The 23,573-nt window shown below is 44.3% G+C and overlaps 1 protein-coding gene across 2 annotated transcripts in view; it reads left to right on the top strand.

Annotated features, from left to right (window-relative positions):
- The window catches only part of LOC146808975 (uncharacterized), a 172,456-nt gene that overhangs the window by 11,162 nt on the left and 137,721 nt on the right, over positions 1-23,573 (top strand). For both annotated transcript variants that reach the window (XM_085615772.1, XM_085615773.1), the window contains exons 2-3: positions 16,790-16,880; positions 22,272-22,372. In XM_085615772.1, coding sequence (XP_085471898.1) covers positions 16,790-16,880; positions 22,272-22,372 — 192 coding nt within the window. The remainder of the gene's footprint in view (positions 1-16,789; positions 16,881-22,271; positions 22,373-23,573) is intronic.

Genomic DNA, 23,573 nt, shown 5'->3' with positions numbered 1-23,573 from the left:
CAAAGTTAAAGACTTGCCCATTCAGGGCTCGTCAAATCCACTCGACCGCTCGCATTTGCGAGGTAAATTTTATGAGGTCGAGCTATTTTTAGGTCCTACTCGCCCTTTCTGGCGAGTAGGAAAACATACTAACTTTTGTCCTCCGTCTTTGAAAACGGAGCAAATGTGACAAGATAACCAGATTTAAAGGCCTTTTTATTGCTCACAAAGCAAATGAGCAATAAAAATGCCTTTAAATCTTGTTATCTTGTCACTTTTGCTCCGGTTTCAGAGACGGAGGTCAAGTAGGTCACTGTTAGGGCGAGGAGATTTTTCAAGGTACTAGTCCTGCAGGACTAGTACCATTTTATAGATTTTTCGAGCCCTGCCATTCTACAGTGAGGCAGGCCCACTGTTGCTCAGATTGGATGGCGACGGGGGTGACATAGCATGTGTGGGATCCATGGAACATGCCCGGATTTGAGTTTCATCATCCCTCTCTCAGTCAGAGTGCAACCCAGAGCTGGAGCTCCGATGCCCCCGTCTTTATTTCCTTGAGGAGCATTTGCCTCTCCATGGCGGTTGCGGGTTACTCAACGGGATGCTGCTCTGTTGTCCGTGTTCAGAGTGCCTCCGGAGTCTCAAAGAAGAAAGATTTGGTGTTGTGGATCACTTTGTTTCGCCGGGAAGATCAGCATATATTGAAGGCCATGAGCTCTGAGATATTGTTTGGTCTACTTGTAGGATTTCATTCACTGTTGAACCAAGTAAGTATAATCCAGGAAGACCATTATTAAAAATACTTTATTCAGTATTTCCAACCATAAAACTACCAGAGCAGATATAGTACATATAGAAGACAGAGGAAAGCTTCAACAACAAGGCACAATTTTAAAACAGTTGAAGTCATTACACTCAGTTAAATTATAATTTAGATGAGTGATACAGACCTTGCTGGTAAAAGCTCAACACAACTATATCAATTCCTTACATTGTATAATCAGTTACAAAATATTGATATAAGACAATAATTGTCATAAAAAGCCAGGTAAACACAAAATAAAATAAGACTACATGCTACAAATGCAAGAGACGGCAATACCATTTTTTTTTTTGCAATGCAAGAAACGTTCCGAACGGAGAGAATGATAGAAGAAATACAATGATAGGTAATCTCTAAAGGCTCATTCTGTCGCTGTGCACCTAATGGACCAACTCCAATGGAGATATTTAGACAGTCCTAGTCATAGGATTTTATTAAGCGCACATATCACCCGTGGGGCTCAGAGCGCTGGCCAAAAGCCCTAAAGACAGGAAGAAGAGCAGACGCCTGTCCTGAAAGAGAGCTCAGCCAGGTTTTTAGATTTCTCCGAAACTGTCTGTGATCGGTTTCTATACGTAGCTTCAGTGGAAGCGAATTTCACAGAGTGGGGGCAAGGTGAGAGAAGGATCTTCCGCCATTCCTGGCGGTGCAAATCTTAGAGGGTAAGGAGATGTTTGGTTTAGGACCCGAGGGTTCTGGTGGGTTGGTACCAGATACTGTGGCCCTTTCCCATGAATGATTTTGTGGACAAGACAGTTGATCTTAAAATTAATACGTTTACTGATGGGAAGCCAGTGGCGAGCTCTCAGGCTTGGTGCCGACCGAGAGCGTGAAGGTAGATTTAAAACGAGTCTGGCGGCAGTGTTCTGTGGCACTTGCAGTTTGGTAAGAAGCTCTTCATTAATGGAAGCCATTGGGATGTCTCCGTAGTCGAGCCGAATGATGATTACTAGCGCAGCCTAGATGCAACTGAGATCCATTGGAAGATCTTGTGAAGACTTTGCATTATACCATAGTAGATGCCCGTCACATGATTAACATGGTCTTTCATGGACAAGTTGTTGTCGATTTTCAATCCGAGATTTCAGACCACCAGTTTTGGAGAAGGACAGGGCCGGGATTGAGAGGCCACCAGTTGCTGGACCAATAAAGTTTGGGCTTTCCCAAAGATGAGGATCTCCGTCTTACTGGCATTGAGTTGCAAATGATTGGCTAGCATCCAGACATTAATGTCGGCCATGCACTTTATGAATCTGAGTCTGGTGTCAGTTAAATCTGGGCCGATAGTCATCAGTAGATGCATGTCATCTGCGTACGACCCATTAGCGAACCCATGAGATCTGAAGATTCTTTCTAGGGGTGCCACGTATAAATTGAAGAGCATAGGACTTGGGATGGAACCCTGGGGGACGCCCTTATCTATCAGTTGGCTATGAGAGTGAAGGGTATCGATGTGTAGCGTTGAACGGTCTGTTAAGTAATCCCTGCGCCAGTTGAAGGAAGTTCCCCTGACTCCCACAGTGGATTAACTAGAGTTCTGTGGGTGTTGGTGTCAAAGGCAGCCGATAGATCGAGTAGGACCAATATGGCTGACTGTCCGGCGTGCAGGGTGAGTTTATTGTTATCACCTACCTCTATTAGCAAAGTTTCCGTGCTGTGGGCGGCCCGGAACCCTGATTGGGAGGAATCCAACAATGTGTTACTCTCTCAAAAAAAGTTGAGAGTTGGTTATTGATCAGGGACTCTGTCTCCCCCCAAAAAAGGGAGAAGAGAAATGGGCCGATAGTTAATAGGTTCCTTAGGGTCTGAGAGAGGTTTTTTTTCAAATAGGCTTGACCACAGCTGCTTTCCATTTAGTGGGAACCGTTGCGTGACTTAAGGATAAATTGAAGATGTCCATGAGGCCTTTGGTAAGAGCTGGTCTGATACTGGACAAAATGTGAGGTGAAACTGGGTCGGTTTGTGAGCCTTATTTAACCTTAGAGAGGGTAGTGCCAACATCCTCTTGGTGAATTCATTTAGAGAAATTCAGGTGGGTGTGTGATCGTAGTCGGACAGGTGTTGATAGTGTTCACATATTTAGTTAGGAAAGAGGCTTTGGATAGTGTTAATCTTTTCCTCGAAGAAGGTGGACAGTGTGTCCACCCAATCCTGTGAAGCATGATATTCAGATAGGCAAGAGGCGGGACTAGTAAATTCCTTTATTTTATGAAGTTCTTTGTGTGAGTTGGCGGCCTTATTTATTCTGTCTCCTATGTGATTTTTTTTTCTTCTTCTTTTTGGGCTGTTTTAATATTGTCTAGGTAGTGCCTTTGTACGCAGTTATATGCCTGCTTGTCCTTGGTGCTTTTCGAGTTCCTCCATTTGCGTTCGGCCTTCCTGCTTGCCCATTTGTCAGATTTTAAGGCTTCAGTGAACCAAGGTGACATTTTATGCTTGTGTTTGACTTTGGTCAGGGGGGTGATAATGTTGAGGACCTGGTTGATTGCCTTCTAAAAGGTTTCAACTGCAAGATTTATGTTGTCTGTGTTAGTAACGGGCAGGGGGCTGAAGTAGGAAGAAAAGGTAGCTAGGCTAACTTTCTTCCAGGGTCTGCTCCATTTCTGTTCTCTGCAGGCATTGCTATGAGTGGAGACTTTTAGGGAGAATTTTAATAAATGATGGTCTGACTAGAGGACTGAGATGGGGGCTCCACTTTGATATGAAGGGTGTTGGTAAACAGGAGGTCAAGGGTATAACCTGCTGAATGGGTGGGCCAGGTTACCAGTTGACAAAGACCCAGAGTATTGAGACTGGAAATCAATAGGCTGGTGTTTAATATCAGAAGTTCAACATGAAAGTTGAAATCACCGATTAGAAGGAAGTTGCCGGCTGCTAATGCGTGAGGTGCAATAGTCTCCATCAAGTGGTTGGTGAAGTTAGTTTTAGTGCCGGGGGGTCGGTAGACTAAGGCACCTCTCCAGGTTCTCTTGGTAGAGTTCTCTTTTCTGAAAATACAGAGTTCACCCCATTCCAAGAGAGAGGTTTCCAGTATACTGATACTAGAGTGAGCCCTGAATGCAATTGCGAAGCTGCCTCCTCTCTTATTGTTCCTGTCAAGTCTGATCAGCTGATAGTCAGAGGGGAATACAGTTGTGATATTGGGAAGGGCGGTCTCATGGAGCCAGGTTTCGGTATGGAGCCAGGTTTCGGTAAGGAAGAACAAGTCAGGCTTTCCAGAGTCTAACAGGCTCCAGATTTCAAGAGGATGCCTTGGAATTGAACGGGCATTACAATATAACCCCGTTAATTGTTTAGATTGGTCAGATTACAGCCTGCGGGGTTGGTTGGGCATGGTTTGGAATGAGGGAGCAATTCAATTGGATAGTTTCCTACCTCTTCTTTGTAAGAACATACTGGTGGGGAGGTTATCGTGAACCTCTGAGGAGGACTGACCATGTTTAGTGCTCTGAGTTCTTTGCTCATGAAGCGTTGGGTTGCCATTGGTCTGGGCCAGAATAAGAGAAAACAGGTGGAGAGGGGAGGGAGCGAGTAGAGATGGAGGCAAGGGGGGGAATGAACAGGAGGTCCGGCGGCGGACGGGCTTACCTTTGGCGCGCCATTGCACGCATCTGCGCTGTTTCCTGGTTTATAAGGAGAGGGAGGGAGGGGAAAAGGGGCAGCAGCGTCTAGAACGCTGCCCAACTAAAAACTCGCTTCCGGTGGAAGTAGGGTCATATGTAGAGCAAGTCCCTCCACTCAAATGGCACATGCTGTGGCGGAACGTGGACAGCTTAGCAGAAGCTAGGAGGTAAGAAAATAGAAAAAACTGCGCAAGTTAAAAGGCAAAAAATGTGAGGCAGACAATTGGACTCTGTTTATTAAGTAAATGGCGTGCTGGGTGTCTTACCACGCTGCGGTAACCTTCTGCGGCAGGGTTTAGGCACATCCAATAGGCTCTGTATGAAGGAGCCTTGTGGCAACTTGTAGCTGCCTGCAGCTGTGTTGATTGCACAATGGGATGGGATGATCCACACTTTCCTGCCACGGGCATAGCCAGGGCAAAAAAATCTGTTACCAGACCAGTGCTTGTGAAGATTTAGAGATTCCTCTTGACTAGCAAAAAACATTAAAGGCAAAGTGCCATAGTGGAATTTAACATAAAGTTGCTTAGCAGCGGGTGGGTTAATATATAATCTAGGAATTTCTCAAATGCAAAGTCAGGTTTAAAATCTAGACATAGTGAAGTGAGCGGCCCTTCAAGCGCATTGTGTATTTCGCTGGAATGCGTATGTTCCCAGAATGCACTGCTTAAAAGTGGTCTTCGATGGATATTTCAGGGATGCCGGGAGGTCCAAAGATCTCCTAGGCCAAAAAGATTTTTAACGTAGGATTGCCACTTGATTTTTTTCAAAGCTAACCGAGGAGACAACGTCCTTCAGGTAGTCATCCAAATCCAGAGTATTTCAACATTCTTCAATATTAGGGTGGTCTCAGTTGGGTCTTGTGGATCATTCGATCAATACCCATATCCCGTCTTAAAGGTTTTAGCAGGGTGTTCTTTGGAAGATTGGTTAGAGCTCTCAAAAATGTATTCTCTGCCAACCCAAGCACTACCAGGTTGGAGTTGCCCCATACTTCGGCCCCATACAGTGCACAGCCCTCAGTCTTTCCTCTAAACACCTTAAGTGCAAGTGAAATACGCTTGTTGCGGGATTTCCTTTAGAATGTTACAATGGTAGTATAGTGGTGAGTTAAATTCAGGTTGCTCTTCTGAACCTGGGCTGCCATGACATTGATCTAGTTAACCTAATCCTCAGGTAGTCAAATTCACTAACCTTACCCAAAGGGCTGCCCTCTAACATTATCGAGTCCCTGAAGGATTTATGGGGGCTAATGGCCATGAACTTTGTTTTGAAAGGATTTATTACAAGCCTCCTTTCAAAACAAAAATCTTTACATTTATTTACCAAACGTTAGATGCCTCTAGGGGTCTTTGAAAACAGGAGAATGTCATCAGCAAATAGTAACAAGCATTTGCAATGCAATAGGTCTCGCCTTTAAGAGAGTTTGAGCTATTGTCATTGTAAATGACAATGCCTTTCATTTACGTGTTTTGAGAACCTGTAAGCGGTCCGTAAACACGCACTTTGTACTAACAGCTGGCAGTAAAAGAGGCGCAGTTACTGCCAGCCTTGCCTCTCAAAGCAAGTACAAAGTGAGTGTTTACGCACTGCTTGCAGGTTTTCAAAACACATAAATAAAAGGCATTGTCATTTACAATGCCAGTAGCTCAAACTCTCACAAAGGAGTGACCTATTGCAAATGCTTGTTTGTATCTGCGATCTGTACGGGATTTACTGGATGGGGTATAAGACCTGTGAACCGGTCAGGTTAAACGAGCGTTCTTCGAAGTTGTGCACTTTTGCACCAGTTACACTTTCTGGTAACTTAATAAGTTATGGGAATTGGAAATATTTAGATGTTCAGTCATTCATCAAGATTGGGTGGCAATGAAACAGCAGGATTCCATGGATGTTTGATAAACAAACTGCCCATGTTTACTCAGCCCGGATCACCACATGCGCTTGTCACACCTACAAAGCTGCCGGACACATGGAGGCGGGTGCTGGGCAGGATTAGGCTGAGGGAGAAGGGCAAATTTGGCTCCATGCTTCCAAGTTGTGTGCAGGCGCTCTCCCGCTGCCTCAACCCTGCACTCTGGATCCCTCACTCCACATTTGGCGGCTCAGTCAGCAAGGCACATTCCATTCCGTGAACAAGGCTGCGTGGCGTCCAGGCGGGTGACTGGGGCAATTAGCCACCTCTAATCGAAAACTGAAAACTCTCCTGACTAGGTCGACTTGCAAACCATGACCCTTCTCTGATGGAAAAAAAATTCAATGACTTTTACATTCTAGTAACAATTAGCAGCAGGTGAATGAAATATCCGAGCAAGAAAGTTTGTGCCAGGCCGAAGAAACTGCTGAAAGCTCACACACTTCCTCCGTGCCTCGGCATAACGGATAATTAACGCGCACTCACCTGACTGGAAAAAAAGCTGCAATCCAAGTGCTTGTGAATGAGACGGTGACTGACACTATCAAAAGTGAAAAGTTTGGAAAGCAACGGATGTAATAGAGAAAGTTTCAAGCTGCTGTTTTTTGCATCTTGTCCAAAATCATTGCAGCTATGCCCGCCTCGATGGGAGCCGTACACGTGCACATCGCCTGTCCGGCTTTGCATGCACATCTCCTGTCCCCCTTCCGAACAGAAACCGACGACAATAGATCTCGCCAAGGCGGGCAGCGCATGCGCTGCGTCGCTAGGCGAGTCCTAAAAAGGGGCTCTTTCGGCCAGCCAAATGGGGGGCATCGTGTAGGGCGTCCTCCACATGTGGTGCCATGCCTTGGGTATAAAGAGAATAGGGTGGGGGCCAAGAATACACTGTTGCCTGACCCCTTTCCGATTAGTCAGCGCCTGTCCCTGGCCCCATCTCACTTAGGCGTATGTGTCCTGGTGGAGACGATCCAGAACCGAAGAGTTCAAGCGGGACCCGCTATTCTTGAGGACAGTCCACAGTTTATCTCGTGGGACTAGATATAATGCAGACTTTAAGTCTACTAAGACCAGCTACAGGTGAGCCTTCTGGATAACTGTTTTCCAGATACTTAATAAAAACCTGATAAATTGTGCTAATTCTTGCCTGCAGTGGAGAGAGGGACTGGTGATCGTCAATCCAAGATTCTAACTTCCCCAGGATTTGTCTTGCAAAAACCTTTTGGACTACATCTAAATGGCTAATAGGCCTGTAATTTAGGGGGAATCCCTCTTGACCCTTTTTGTAGATGGGGACAATTTAGGCTGCCTTCCAGCTAGCAGGGTTGCATGCCCCCTATAATTGGATAGATTATTAAAATACAGAGCCCATGCCTCTACATCGGTAAGGAAAATATCACCAGGGACACTTTCGGGTCCAGTTGCTTTTCCAGCAGAGTTCCTCAATCAAGAGTGAGCCGGAGGGGAGGGATTTAGCACATCTAGCTGTACTGCACCATTGGTAGTGGGGCCCTGTGGCAGCTTGTAAAGGTCAGAGAAGTGAGTATGCCACACCTCTGGAGTAATATTCAGACCAGAGCCTTGACGCTTTCTGGCTTCCATTGCCCACCAGCTTCCAAAAATTTCTATGGTCTTTCTGCAGGGCTGATTCATAAATATTTACTCTGACTTCAGCCTCCCAGCGTGCTCTTGCCTGGACCAGTTTATATGGGCCCTAGTGCGCTTGAAAGGACTCTCCAAGAGTATCGAATTTTTTTCCTTCGTAATCTTGATGCTCTAAGAATGGCCCCTAGTCTGGGACGGTTTTGTGGTGTCTACCTCTAGGGTAGCATCCCTGAGGGCCAAATTCATTTGATCTCTGATACACAAATTCTGAGCTAGATAATCCCACTTGATCCGGCTCATATCTTTGGAGGGCATCAGTTTGGAGCTTAAGGATATAGGGACATTGGCTATATGACCAAGCTTGCTGTTTATAGATCAATAGAGAACATAATGATCGCTGTCATCCTTGATTAGAATCTTAAAATCAACCAGGTTAACTCAAAGCTGAAGAGGAATTAAAAAGTAGTCAGTTTGACTTGAACGGCCGAGCGGTTGAAAGTATGATCTGTGTGAGGATCTGGAACTGAACGTCCGTTACATGCCCTCAGGCCTCATGATAAGGTAAAAGACAGGAGCTGATTAGCAGCACCAGTCCAGTGCTTTCCTGGTGTGACCAAGTACAGGAATCCCCCATCCTCCTCACTCATAGGGGAGAGGTTGCCCATATCCCAGGGTTCATATGTCGTGTTAGTCACCCACAATGATAGCAGTGTCATGCAAGTCATAAGCAGCTAAGATCTCGGATCTCCCCGACCATCCTATTGTAGGCATTGTATGGGTAATAGATGCAAGCATCATCCCTGGTAATAGATCTACACCAGATGTCATTTGAAATAAAGGGCAACAAATGTATTTTTGAAATTGAGGGTTACTTTGGCCCAGATAGGAAGACCGCATGAAGGACGGCCCTGGCTGTCACTGCTAGCTGGTATACGGTAAGCTACATAACCTGTTCTACGATTTTGGTCAATGGACCAAGGTTATTGAAGGAGACACAGTTAGAATTGGTCAGTGAAGCTCCACCAGTATGGATTGCACTGCTTGGCCTTTATCCCCGCTATGTTCCAGGAAGGCTGTTAATAGTTGGGGACGTGCAAGAACAGGTATCGATCGGTAATTGCAGCCATAAGTGAGGGTTCGCTGTTTGGACATAATGACGATTCTGGGTCAGATCGATAATCCTTGCTACTAATAAAGGGGGTCAAAGGTGGGCAGTCCTGTGAATATACCATGGATGTACTGCTAAGCTATTCCTGATAGCAGTAGGTATCATTCCTCAGAGATGGTGGGCGAATAAAGGACGGGGTTCGAGTTTTAAACTAATCACTGTGCCAGCAGGGGGGACTCTACGCACATCCATGTTTACCAGACCGTCAAAAGTTTTTTAACTTCAGCTCAAGTCTGATGCAGTCGAAGCAACCTGACGGGTCTGTAAGATCATGGAAGCGTTTGCCCAGAGGATGTCAGAACGGAGGACTGAGTAGCAATGATGTACTGATCGTATCTCAAATATGTATTTGTTTATAAGAGACTCACTATCTTCATGGGCAGACCTGGGTATGGTAGGCATCCTGCTATATATACGGAGACCAAATTTGTGAGAAAGGGCCTCTTTTGCATGGTTAGCCCCCCCCCCCCCCCCCCCCCAAACTTTTTGCCTGGTTTTGATGTGATTTCAAATGTAGTGCACAGGGATCCTGCCAATCAGGTCCCCTGTGCCAGTGCTTCTTCCCTAAGAGCAAAATCACGATTGGTACTTCTACCCCTTGTAAGTCCCTAGTACATGGTACCTAGGGCCTGGGAGCTGAAGAGGGTCCCCTGGGACCCCCCTCCGCTGGGACCATACCACTGCCTTGCAGCTTGTATGCCCCTTTGAGGGAGAAAACAAAGTCGACATGGCATCCTGTCTGGTGACATGCCAACCAGCACTGCCTGTAGGCATAGGTAAGTCACCCCTCTAGCAGGCCTCAAAGCCCTGAGGCAGAGTGCACTATACCACAGGTGAGGGCATATCTGCATGAGCAGATATGCCCCTACAATATTGGGGGCTATTTTCCTAATATTGTAAGTACCAGGGAAGCCTTAGAGAATATATAGGCTGGGAACTTGACAACTCGAATTCCACAGCACCATGATAGCTTCACTGAACACAGGAGTGTTTGGTACCAAACCGCTCCTTACAATAAATCCCCATTGATGAGTTGTATTTATTGTACCATGTACTCATAGGGCACCTCAGAGTTGCCCTCTGAAATCCTACCAACCCTGGTATCCTACCAACCCTGGTGTGGTCTCTGACCGGCTATAGGCAGCCAGCCACCACAAGACATGTTTCTGGACTACTAGGTAGAGATCTCCTGCTATCAGGGACGAGAAACCATGCACATCCTGGGCAGTGGTGTCTTACCTTCTCCACCAGGATGGGCCAGTGCTCGAAGAGGGAAGCTTCAGAGGTCCGCTGCATTCGTAATGCGACTCTTCCCCCCCCCCCCCCCCCCCCCCCCCTCCTCAGCTGCTGTCAGCAGATGGTAGCCCCTGGTTTACACCCCCACTTTGGGCGAGACAACAGGCGGGAAAGATTCGAAAGAATAGGAGGTGTGACCACCTCTGCCAAACCCCACCCCTAATGTGGGGGGAGGCGAGATAATGCACAACTCCGTACCCTCCATCTTGAAGATGGGAAGACTGCTCCAATCAGGTCTAGGTTTATGCCCCGCTCCCACAGGAAGGTGGCATAATGGAGAGTGTAGTCAGCCCAGTAGGGTGCCCCTTAGCCCTACTCTCTACTCCCCTAAAACGCTTCCTAAATCTAGTATTAAGTGGCTCCCCCTGAAAGCAGATCTGCGACGACATAAGAAGAAAGAAGGCCACCCTGCAGAGAAGACTGAACACGACTGCCTTGGCCCCAGCCCTACCGTCTTGTCTCCAGCTTCTGCGAACCTGCGACCTGTCTTCCAGTCAGCAACCTCAGAAACCCCTGGGAGGACTTCTGCCTTCGAAAAAGACTCCAATCTCCCGTGGACAACGGATCTGTTCTGAAGAGACCTACTCCAAGGACTCCGGGTCCAGGCAGCTCCTGCCCACCCTGCACCCGACAAGGCCAAAATCTGAGTGGTTCACCTGTGCATTGATGTCTCCCCAGCAATTCTGACCTCGTGTCCAGCGTTGGCTGACCTCTCCTGATTTCCACCATAGCGCCTGCAGTGTGAATCCAGAGGGCTCCCCTTGACCCTGACCGGCTCCAGTAAGAAGACCCCTACATCGAAAGGCACCCCTGTACCTGAAGCCCCTGGGCCTTGGTGAGCTGAACAGATGGTGCCCCTGAAACCCCTTCCATCCCAGCTGTTTTTGATATTCCTCTTGCAATCTCCGTTGCCACTCCTGCATCCTCTGCCGTAAGAAGAATCCTATTGAAAAGCATTGGGTGCCTGAAGCTGAGATTGCACCCTGCCATACATGTGCCACTGGAGGTGTATCTTTGGTGCTGCTTTGCGCCCCCCTGGCCCCTCCCCTGTGCTTAACCTAACCTCCTAGTAACCTATCGACTTACCTGCTAGCAGCATGGCTCCAGGCACCCCCAGTCTCTATTGGAAAGCATTGGGCCGCTCTTTACTTTTGACTTCTGCACCCGCCGTCCCTATGCTGCGGGGGGTGCAGTTTTGGTACTTGCCTGACCCTTGCTGACTTTTGGCTCCGAATACTGGGATTGTAAGTTCAGTACTTGTTTTAACTGCAATATTCAAATGTTTTTCCCATTGGATACCATTGGACTGTGTTGAGAAGTTTCTAAGTGTCCATTTTTTTCTCTTAAAGTTAAAAGCATTTTAAATTAAAAACATACTTACCCTATTACGAAGACCTTGGTCTTAAAATGAAATGCAGACCATGTATGTTCCTAAATTGGTCTGGATCTCCTTGAGTCGTGTGTCCATTATTGATCACTGTTGTGCAATAAATGTCTTGCACTCCTCTGTGTTAGGCCTAAGGCTGCTCGTCCACTTATAGAGCACTTTTGGTTTTAAATTGAGCCCTGTGCCCTTTTGAGGATCCCCTGGACTCTGTGCACTGTATTACCACCTAGTGGCAATATCATATACAGAGCTTCTTTACTAAATTGGGGTTACTCCATCTATGCATCCGTGTAGGACACGTCCATGGTGGACCCGTTTGTCCTGGCCTTTGTGTGCAAGGGTGGCCAATTTGAAATATTCCTTTTGGGTCAGAGGCTTAGGTTGAGTGGAAGAGAGGTCACTGGGCAGGGAAAGGGTGGGAGGAAGTGTCTGATTAATAGTACCAGGATAAGAACTGGGATCCCTTGTAGGCCTGGTGCTTTAATTGCAAGGCCAAAGGGCACTGAAATTGAGATCCTAGCTGTCCTAAAAAGTGTCCCCTTAGAGCACCTACAGTTCCCACTGCAGTAATAAGTCTCTAGATGGGATACTTGGTGTTCCCTGACCATATCAGAGTGCACACTGAAGCAGCTTTAGTCTGAGTGGGGTGGATGTAGCTGCCCTGGCTGTCTCGTCCAGTAACCTGGAGAAATACAAATAGCCACATATTAATGGGGTTAATGTTGAGGCACTGAAGGATACAGGTGCAAGTGCCACTATGGTGATTGAGACACTGATATCCCCAGAACAGTATCTCAACTGGTGAGACCTTCAGTCATCAATGCTGACAACCAGACTAAGGTCCATCCCATGGCAATGGTGTCCTTGGAATTGAGAGGGGTTACTGAACAAAAGAAGGTGGTGGTATCTTTTGCAATTCTTGTAGCCTGTCTGCCAGGAAATGATCTGGAGTCCACAGCCTGGGCTGAGGTAGAAACAAAAACCCATGCAGCCCTGCTAGGTATACCTGGATGTGTGTGTAAAACAAGAGCTCATGGTGAAAAAGAGGAATTGAAGCCTAGAATAATGGCTCAGTCCTCCAATAGAAAAGGCAAGAAGTCTGGGAAATCGACTTCAAATCAGACGCAACATGAGGTCCCCTCTCCTCCGGGGGAAGACCTGTCTGCCTCAGATGGACTGACTCCCAGGAACGTGTGCCTTACCTGACCGAGCTCCTAGGTTCAGGGGGACCCTCTAGGTAAGATCTGTGTCCAACTCCCCTCCCCCCCCCCCCCCCCAACCCCCTATTGGTAGGAGGGATGCCTGTACACTGAGGCCACTAGGAGAGTGGTGGTGCCTCAGCAGTATAGAGAGTTCTTACATCTCTTAGCTGTGCATCTTGGCCAGGCCAAAACTTATGTCCCAGAACGTGAAAGAGTTTTATAACTCCTGTGCTACCTGTCTAGCAGGTAACCACCCAAAGGCCCCCTTAATTCCACTTCCAGCGGTTGGGTTCTCCTTTTGAAAGGGTAAGGGTTGTCGTCCCCCTGGACCCTCCAACAGCATCAGGGAATAGATTTATACTGTTGGTAGTGGATCATGCTACCTGGTACCCTGGTACCCTGAAGCTATTCCACTTATGAATCGTCACTGTTCCTGCAGTTGCCAGGGCCCTCTTGAGTATCTTTAAGAGTGGGCTTTCCTAAGGAGGTGGTGTCATATGGAGGTAGTAACCTCATGTCTGGTTACCTAAAGGCAATGTGTGCGGTGTGACCTACAAGTTCACTACCCCATATAATCCACACAACAGTAGTTTAGTTGAGGGATTCAACAAAACCATGAAAGGCATAGTCATGGGGGCTACCTGAAAAACACAGGAAATGGATGTCCTTTTACCATGCCTGCTTTTCTACTTGCAGAGAAGTACCACAGAAGGGAGATGTTTTTCCCCCATTGAACTTCTGTTTGGTCATACTGTGATCAGACCGTTGTGTCCAGTGAACGAAGGCTGAGAAAGCTCTCAAAGAGCCTAAACAAGATATTGTGAACTTTGCACTTGGCCTACTTTCAAGACTGGCGGAGTACTTGGGGAAACATCCAAAAACCTTGAGGCCAGCCAAGAGCTTGAGAAGGTCTGATATGACCAAAAGGCTGCACTGGTGGAGTTCTAATCAGGGCAGAAAGTATGGGTACTAGTCTTTGGCTCCCAGGGCACTCCAGGACAAATGGAGGGGCCCTTACCCTACCCTTAAAAGATCAGGTCACCTACCTGGTTAACCTAGGCACTAGCAGTCTTTTCCATGATGGGGCTGATGTGGCCTTACTGATTGTCACTGATGAGGATCATGAAGAAGACCGCAAACCTCTCCTTGAACTCCTCTACCACAGTCCTAAAGATGGGTCAGTAGATGGAGTTGTCTTCTCAGACATACTCTCTTCCCAACAGCAAGCGGACAACAAGGATGTCCTGGATCAGTGTGCCGAGCTGTTCTCCCTAACACATGGTCAGACTTCCTGGTGTATCCATGATGTGGACACTTAAGAGAATACACCTGTCTGAAACATAATATAAAGACCGTCTGATCAAGTTAAGGAGAGCATCAGGGTTGAAGTCACAAGATGCTGGAGTTGGGGGTGTTTGAGCCCTCTGAACGTCCCTGTGCCAGCCGAGTGGTCTTAGTCCCCAAACCTCATTCCAAGGGTGTTAAACCGTAGCTGGGTTTGTGTGGACTATAGAGGTCTCCCTGCTGTCAGATGCACACCCTATACCAAGGGCACATTAACTTATTGATAGGTTAGGGGCAGCCACACTTCTAGGTACTTTTGATTTAAAATCCGTCTACTGGCAGATTGGTCAGACCCCTGTAACAAAAGAAAAATCGGCATTCTCGACCCCTGGTGGACATTACCAATTTACAGCAATGCCCTTTGGACTAAAGAATGCTCCTGCCACCTTCCAAAGGTTGGTTAATAAAGTCCTTGCTGGGTTGGAGACTTTTAGTGCAGCATATCTTGATGATTTTGCTGTCTATAGCTCCACTTGGCAGGATCACTGGATCCACCTATTGAGGCAAGCAAGTGCTAGATAGGACTGGCCTCTGTTGTATACTTGGGCCACCTTGTAGGTGGAGGCCAAGTTCAACCCTTACAACACAAGATCCAGATAATTGTGGACTCTGTATCTTCAACTACCTTGACTCCATTCCTTTGCTTGACTGGGTAATACCGGAGTTTTGTGAAATGGTATGGTACCAATATGACATCCCCTCACAGAGTTGATCTCCAAGAAACTGCTAAAGAAGATTAAACTGGACAGTGAGCTATCAAAAGGTTTTTGACATTCCGAAGGAAGCAATATGCTCGACACCCATTCTGAAAGTTCCAGATTATTCTAAGCAGTTCATAGTGCAGACAGATGCCTCTCAACATGGGATAGTAGCGGTCCTATTCCAGACCAGTGATACTGGTATTGGCCAGCCTGTTGGTTTCATTAGCAGGGAGTTACTCCCCAGAGAGCAGTGTTGCAGTGCCATTGATAGCGAAGCCTTTGGTATGGTTTGGTCCCTTAAGACGTTGTGACCATACTTGTTTGGTTCTGACTTCCTTGTTCAAACTGACCCCAGGCCTCTCAGATGGCTGGTGCAAAAAAAGAAGGAAAAAAAAAGATGAAAGGTGGAAACCCTAAACTGTTGCGGTTGGCCATCTTCCTACAGGGTATGGACTTTACAGTGGAGCTTAGACTTGGGACTCATAAATGCCTATGCAGATGGCCTTTCTAAGTGTTTCCACGTAGATGATGAAGACTGTTTGGGGAAAGGTTTATCTCACTTTCTTTCGTTTTGGGGGTGGTTTGTGTAGGTTTGGCTACAGAACCAGCTCGTTGGAGTTATCCTGGGTCCGTTCTATAATTGAATGCCCATTTAGAAATGACTGATAAAAGAAGTGTCTGGTTGATCCAGGTGCATGTTTGGCTGAAATCAGGATTTCCGGTACCATGTTCACTACCCTTTGCACAAGCAAGAATATGAGAGATCTAAAGTCACTGTTGGGAGGGAACTGAGAAAAACCTCATATAAGAAGCAAAGTGTATCTTCTGGCTTTTTTTTTTTTTTTTTTTTTTTTTAGCAGATTGTTTTTGTTAGTACAGCCACAGAATAAGCAAGTCTTGAATGAAAGAGATGCCCTTGTCAGTCATTGGGCATAGCCTTGGGTTAATTAATACCTTGGAATGTAATTTGAGGCCCAGTCAATACCTGGATATTGCACATCTTTAAGTATTCATTTTAACATAATAAAGCTGAGCCACTAGTAGTTTGTAAGTCGACTTAACTTGTGTTCTGTTTTGTGCAGTGACCATTTCAGCCCCTATAACAGATTTAAACTCCCTGATCTTAATGTGAGTGTATTGGAACATTTTGGAGTTTTGTGCAGTATTCCCTTTTAATGAAAAGGGTGTTTGGAATTATGCAGCGATTGACGTATGGGGTGTTTGATAGTGAGAATTTTTGTACTACATATGATAAAAGATTATTGCATTCTTTTGTCTAGATGTTTCGAATAGCTGTATAATTTAATGCTTTGCAATAAGAAGGTACTGCCTTTTGTGTGTCGTTAACTTATAGATTCTCTTAATCACAGTAGATGGAATCAGTTTTTTGTGCAATTTGCTCATTCAACCGTGCTACGTGTGGGCATAAGGTTATCTGGAACAAAAAGAAATCTGCTTCCAGTTTTGAGTTTAAATGCCAGATATAGTTGAAAAGATTTGAAGCAATTGTGGCTGGTAGGTGAGACATTCTTAGTTACGTGAGTACAGTAAAGGTGTGATTTAACTTGGAGCTCCTGCCATTGGTTGAGACTCTTGAAAAGTTGAATGTAATCTGCTATGTTGCATTCCCCTGGAATATTGGATGGGTAGAGTGAGGCAATATTTGAAGGCTCCATTTACAAAAAAAATGCTTTTCATCTTCTTGTAATATTTTTTCATTTGAACATTTCTTTTACTTCCACATAGCTTCGGCTGAACAGCATCAAGAAACTATCCACAATTGCATTGGCTTTGGGAGTGGAACGAACACGCAGTGAACTTCTACCATTCCTTACAGGTAGGTAGTGACTATATTTAGGTTGATTTCTATATTACAAACTCTCCAGGAATTTCATATCAGTTAATTAATGCTTTAGTCCAGGTAGTTGTCGACCAGATTAGGCACAGTACATGTGGTGTAAACAAAAAGTCTGATCACATCTTGGTGCAGGGATGAGAGTCTGTGCCTTGTATTTATTTTCCTTGATCCGAGATTCAAATCGGAGGTACTTTTTTGCCATAGTTGGATTCATTAATATAGTTTAAGTAAGAACGCCAGCCTGTATTGTAATTGGCTCTTAGGGCTGCCTGACTTAGTGATTTACTTAGTATGGTGCACCACCAGCAAGATAAACGGGCCCAGTACGCAACAGATACAACAGATCCATTTTGTGTGTAATATGTAGCTATAGGTGCAATAAAATACTTTTCTTTTTTTAAAGTAAAAGCACTGGCTGAACATTGCTCCATTTCATTTGGCTGTATCTTGATGAGTTTCTAGCCTGCGGTTCATCCCTGAATCAGTTTTGGTCTACTCTACCTCATTGTTCTGAGAGTCAAATGCTAAAAGTGATACTGGGTCATAGTTTGAGATCGCAAGAGAAAAAGGCTTTCATTAATACAATTGGCGCTCAGTGTATATACGGATTACCTTGTGACACTCCTGAACCAGATTACTCACGAGAGGTCTAAAGGGATTTACACAGTTACAAAAAGATGTTTATTAAGGGTATGTATTTTGAAGGTATTTAAGAGCTACAAAAAGTGAACGTATTTTGGATAAGCATCGAAAGCACATTCCAGATTATGGGAGCATGCCAGAGAATGATCTGCACAATGTGAACTTTTTCTTGAAATGTTGGGCACAGATTGATCTTCAGGTCGCAAGTTCTATGGAACTCTTGGCATGGGTAGCATTTGAATGCAGGGGTGTGGAATGTAATAAAATATCTACTTGTCCATGGGGCAGGTTGCCTAATAAATCTACTTGTCCCGTAACAAAATCTACTTGTCCCTTTTGTGCCATGTAATGCGGGGACAAATTATGGCAGCAATCTCATTCTAGAAGAGCTCTGACATAGCCTCTCTGATTATGCCAGGGCTCCTTTCATAGTAGGGTTTGAATACTAGCAATTCCCTTATTCCCTTATGTTGCCACGTTTCCGCAGATCTACATACTGAGGCTTAAGGTAATGGTAAGGAATGGTTCCAGGGTTGGAATGCCCTTTTGAGTCTATGCAAACCTACTAACTTGTGTTTTTTTAACGGTTTTTACCAAGTTCCCTAATCTTTTCCCGTACTGCGAAAAGTTGGAAATGTACTCCTGACAATCGCAGACCTAAAACTTCTTCCCGGGTTTAGAAAAAAGTGGTTGGAGTGAAAGTGAACTTGCAAGCACCCAGATTTTCGCATGAGCAAATCTACACCTTCATATTTGCTCATTGTGCAGTGCAGTTCACAAATATTTTCTAGGAGTACTATTTCTTAGCCTACTTCTGTAAAGTCTTGTGAATTCATGAAAGCCGCATATCTGCACTTAATGCAAGGACATGGAGGCACTTTTGAGACTTTTTAAATAATTGGTCCCCTAATTAGGTCTGTCGTTACCCATGAACTTTTGTGTTTATTAAATTTTGTCTATCTCTGTGGGCTAGCTTTCCTGTGAGTGACAGCATTCTGTTCTTTCCCAAGGAGCGTATTGACAGTCCTTTTGTTCAGTGCCAGGAACTGCTGTGGCAATGTGTACTTTTTCAGACCAAAAACTAATTTTGCTTTTGCCAATGTTTGTTATAATGGTGACAGCCGGCAACTCCCACACACGTATGGTTTTACAAAAACTATGCCAAAACTAGTAACGCTTTGGCAAAACAAAAAGGCTGACCAACAATTTCAGACCAACTGGCTTTACCAATGCTTGTTTATTTTTATGTTTCCCATAATCTTATTAAAACTGGTTATACTGATTTTCCAGTTTGAATATTTTTGGTAAATTCTAGCATACATCAACACATTTTAATAAATGTGCTGCAAAGAAATGGTTCCGAAAGGTTTACAATAGTTTAGTGAAATTGTTTTTGCATTTTTTTTGTGAACATTTTATTTTGAAAGCAGAGAATCCTCAATCTTGCTTTCAAGCTTATGCAAATATTTGCATCTAATCCGAGAGCATTCTGGGAGCATTATACATAGCCTCATATTGCTAACCATTGAAAACTTGTGTACACATTGTTATACTGGAACCACTGTCTGCAGTGTGAGCTTACAGCATTTACTTAGTGTGCTCACACTAATAATAAAGACCATAAATACAAGTTTGAACAACATTAAAAACACCAATATTACCTTAACTGCAAGTAATGCCTTTCCCTGGTCCATAATGTGGTACTGTAAACTGGCAGCCAAAAAGTTTGTGCTGTAGAGGGTTGGGCCTACTTTTCCCAAGGACAAAATACACATGAAAACTTGTTGCCCTGACCCCACACAATATGTTCTGGGCGTCGGCCTATAGGAATTCCACATCCCTGTGAATGAGGTACCTGGAAGTGTTGGAGTTGAAGGGTTTATAAGTATGGCTGAGAGTTTTCCCTTCCCCTTTCTGTTCAGTAATAATATTGAAGAAATGTTTGAACCCATTTGGACCACCTTGTCACTCACTACAAAATGTTTTCTGATGTGTACACTTAAAATGCGATTTACTCATCTTCCTTGCTCTGTCCTGTAAGATAAAGGCATTACTGTTGGCTCGTTTTCAGCTCAGTTAAAGTGTTTCTTATGTACTCTACTACTTTGCTGGAAAACAGTGTCCGATAAACACCTCCAAAACAAACTAAGGCTATGGGTAGAGGACAAATCCCTAATTCCAATAACTCGACAGCATTTAGTTCAGGATGTTCAACAGGCGATAACATTGTAACTTTGATCTTACTCAGAAAAAAAGCGTGTATACAGAAAACAATATCATATGGCTGCTTCGTGGGTTATTCCATGGCATAAGGCTAATTGGCAAAAGCTATGGAACAAACTTATAACCTGGGAATTAGACCGTAATCTTTTGAAATTTATCATTGAATTGCATTCCGATACTTGTATACAACCGACTATACCTAAATTGTGTACTGGAAGTAGCCTTAAGCAAGGATATATTCTAGCCCCCTTAATATTTTCCTTGTACATTGCTGACCTAAATGTCACTAAAGTCCGACCAGGGAATTCTTCCAAAGTTAGGAGTTACAAAAATAACATATCTAGAATACGTTGATGATATAGTGATCCTATCCCAGACGCTGAAAGGACTACAATATCAATTAAATCAACTACACCTGTACAATACGGAGAATGGATTGTCAATCTGTCCAAAACAAAAATTATGACCTTGGGACAACATACATAAGCCAGGCGTGGGTACTAGGAGAAACATCTATCAAAGTAGTAAACCAATATCACTACCTCGGAGTGACCTATGACTACCTCGGAGTGACCTTCAGCAATAAGCTATCTTTGGCGAGTCACCAGGCCAATAGGAAATCTAAGTCAGCAGTGATTACTAGAGCAGTGTTAAGATTCATGAATACATTTTGTGTGGGGGGGGGGGGGCCATACCCAAATCACTACACATGAAACTGGTTCCATATCCATTATATGCCTCCCCAGTAATGAACAACAAGGTTCTCAGCAATTTCAATAAAATCTTTTTGAATTTTTACTCAACTTATTGCATTTATGGTTGACAACTCTTCACTGTGATATGAGACCAGAATTAGGTCTAAAATATCTGGTATCACTCATTATTGAAATACAGTGAACCGTCGTCTATTTGTGCCAAAGCTCACTCCTCTTCACTAAAATATCTAATATATGAAGAATTGGGGAGAGCTATATATAAAGATACAGATTTGCACAAGTTATTGAGAGGACTAGAACTCTACGGTCTGCCTGAAGTACAGACATTAGGGCAAATTAACTGTTCTGTTCAGAAAAACCTTCTCTGCGACACATGTACTACTATGCAGTGGGCTGTCGATCTGACGCAAGCGGCAAAATATAAGCACACTGTCTTAATAATTGACACTTACATTGCACAGAGCCAAGATTATCTAGGGCTAAACTTGCCGGGCCAAGTAAAAAAAAATAAAAAAATTAAGATTCAGATTGTTATACATTCTGATCTGAGAGTTTGAAGGGAAATGGAACCCAGTTCTTAAAGGTAATACAGCTTGTTGTCCCTATGGTTCTACAGTTGAATCTCTTGTGTATCTGTCTCAAACAATTGTCTAGAAGGACAAGATATTTGTTACTTGTTTAAAAATGCCAAAATACAAACAACCGTGAAAGCTATTAGATATTGTTTTAGACTCCGAGAATACTGTTCAATAAAACCGATTTTTTTTTTTGTTTAGATCAGACCTATAAAGTACTATGCGTGATTGTTTATCTTATCAATGCATAGAAGGGGCAATTGTCGGTTGCATAAAATTAAGGATCTGTATGAGTTTTGCACATTTAGGCACATCAGCACTTTACATTTAGCGAAAAGTAATAGACTGGGGTGAATATGGTTGTAAATACAGCGGTCCTACATTGAATAATGTGACCAGTGCTGCTAATGGCTGTAATTGGGAAATCATATGAATTAACTGTATATAAAAAAAGTTGATGATCTTGAGCTGTATGCATGAAATCGATTGCTGTAAATTAGATTTGGGAGTTTTAATCACAGAATATGTATACAATATTTATTGTGCTATATGCGATGAGTGGCACAAAGAAAAATCATCAGCCAGCTACTTTGCAAACATTTAGACATTCCATGGATCGTAAGAGTCCTACACTTCATCATTACATGGCATTTTCATAAAGAAATAGAGTGGTGTGTTTCTGAATTTTACGGGTAGCAAAGGTTCTTAGTTACATCTCAAGAAAGGGAAGAGTAGCTGTTTGGAATTTCATCACTTATTATTATTTGGAGGGAGATGTTCATAATTTAAGATGATGTTGGAGAAGATGGGGGCTCTTAGAGAGCAGAATCAAGATAAGCTCTCTGGTGCACGTACACAGGCAGTGGTGGCATTTGTTAAATGGCCTCTGAATCTTGCTCCAAGGTCAACTTTAAGTGTTTAAGGTTTTTTTTTTGTGTCGGAATTCTTTTTATTTTTCAGCATCATGAACAAATGTTACAACAAGCATTTAGGAGAGTGCGCAGGACCCTGGGTCTAGGCATTCGGCTAATTATAGTCCATATTCACAAGGTCTGTTACAACCCCCCCTGTAGCCAAAGAAGATGTCTGGTTTTAAACATTCAACTTTAAGGGAGACCCCTTAAACGGAGAAAGCAAAAAGAAGCGAAATCAAACCCCCTCTTGAAGAATACGATTTCTGCTATGAATCTGACTGTTTGCTATTTCTCTTTTAGACACAATTTATGATGAAGATGAAGTGCTTCTTGCTCTTGCTGAACAACTGGGAACGTTTACCACTCTAGTTGGTGGTCCGGAATATGTTCACTGCTTACTGGTAAGTTTGTCTTGAACACCTCTGAGCACTGAATTTTTGTTGCAATATTATCTTGCATTGAAATTTCGTTTGTCATACAACTTTGGGAACAGCCATTTATATCTGTGCTAGAGCCTGCTTTAGCTGCTTTCTTTGCGTTGTAAACATTAAAAAGAAATACAGGGGTTTTTAGTCCCACCACTTCAGCCAGCGCAAAGAGACCTCTCCTGGGATGTGTGTTCTGTGTAAAAGTTCAGTCAGCCGTTGCTTGCTTGAAATTTCTTTCTAATACCGAATCAACCCACAATCCACATTAAAGAGCTTGTCAGTGGATAAAATCCTCTCAGCCATAGTTTCCTTTGAATTGTCAGTTATATTTTGGATAAATTCCTTATTTCGGTGGTCAGTGCTTGGAGTACCAGGCATTGTGTGTTATTATCACAAAGAGCGGAAATGCAACATTTCAGGAATTAATTAAATTTATGTCCTTAATACAAAAATACTACATGGAAACTTTATACTAAGAGGAACTGTTAAAATATTTTTATTAATAATTCCAAAGGTCTTGAAAGAGGCTTTAAAGAGCCTCTTTCAGTGTGTGTGGGGGAGGGGGGGGGGTCTGTAATCTCAGTGTCTGGTCTGGTGAATTCCTAGACCAGGGTGAAAAGTAGTTTGCTGTGGTGTGCATTGGCGTCAAAACGTTCCTGTATGGTCGTTTTGATAAGGTGTTGGTGTTCGGTGCTGGCGTTTTTGAAGGCTGCATAGTTTGCCAAGGCCTTGCTGCTTCTCCATCTTCTTTTCGAGCTGTCTGCAGGTACTCCTAGTCTCTCGGAGGGCATGGGAGAGAACCAGCTGGCTTTCTTGGAGGATTGCTTGCCTGAGGGTTTCCTGAAGGGGGCCAGAGTGTTGGTCAAGTTAATGATCAATGAGTGGAGGTTGTTTGCAGAGGCGTTGGCGTCCATGGATTTCGGTGGTGGGGTTGCGCTCAGGGTGAGTTGGTCTTTGACCTTGTTTTCAGCCGCTGCGTGGGCGGTGTGGGCGTGCTGGTTTATGATGTGTTTGGAAAAGGAGAAATGGACGCATCGGTGGATGGTCCACTGTAGTACAGCAGTGTGGCTAAAGAAGATGTTGCTGTTTGTGGAGAAGATGGGGTCGAGTGTCTGGCCTGCTGAGTGAGCTGGAGAGGTGACGAGTTACTTGAGTACGATGGTGGCGAGGTTCG

This window comes from Triturus cristatus, chromosome 7 (genome assembly GCF_964204655.1).
Source record: "Triturus cristatus chromosome 7, aTriCri1.1, whole genome shotgun sequence".
Lineage (NCBI taxonomy): Eukaryota > Metazoa > Chordata > Amphibia > Caudata > Salamandridae > Triturus > Triturus cristatus.
The sequence above is the reverse complement of the archived record's forward strand: the minus strand, read 5'-3'. Positions and strand labels throughout refer to the sequence as shown.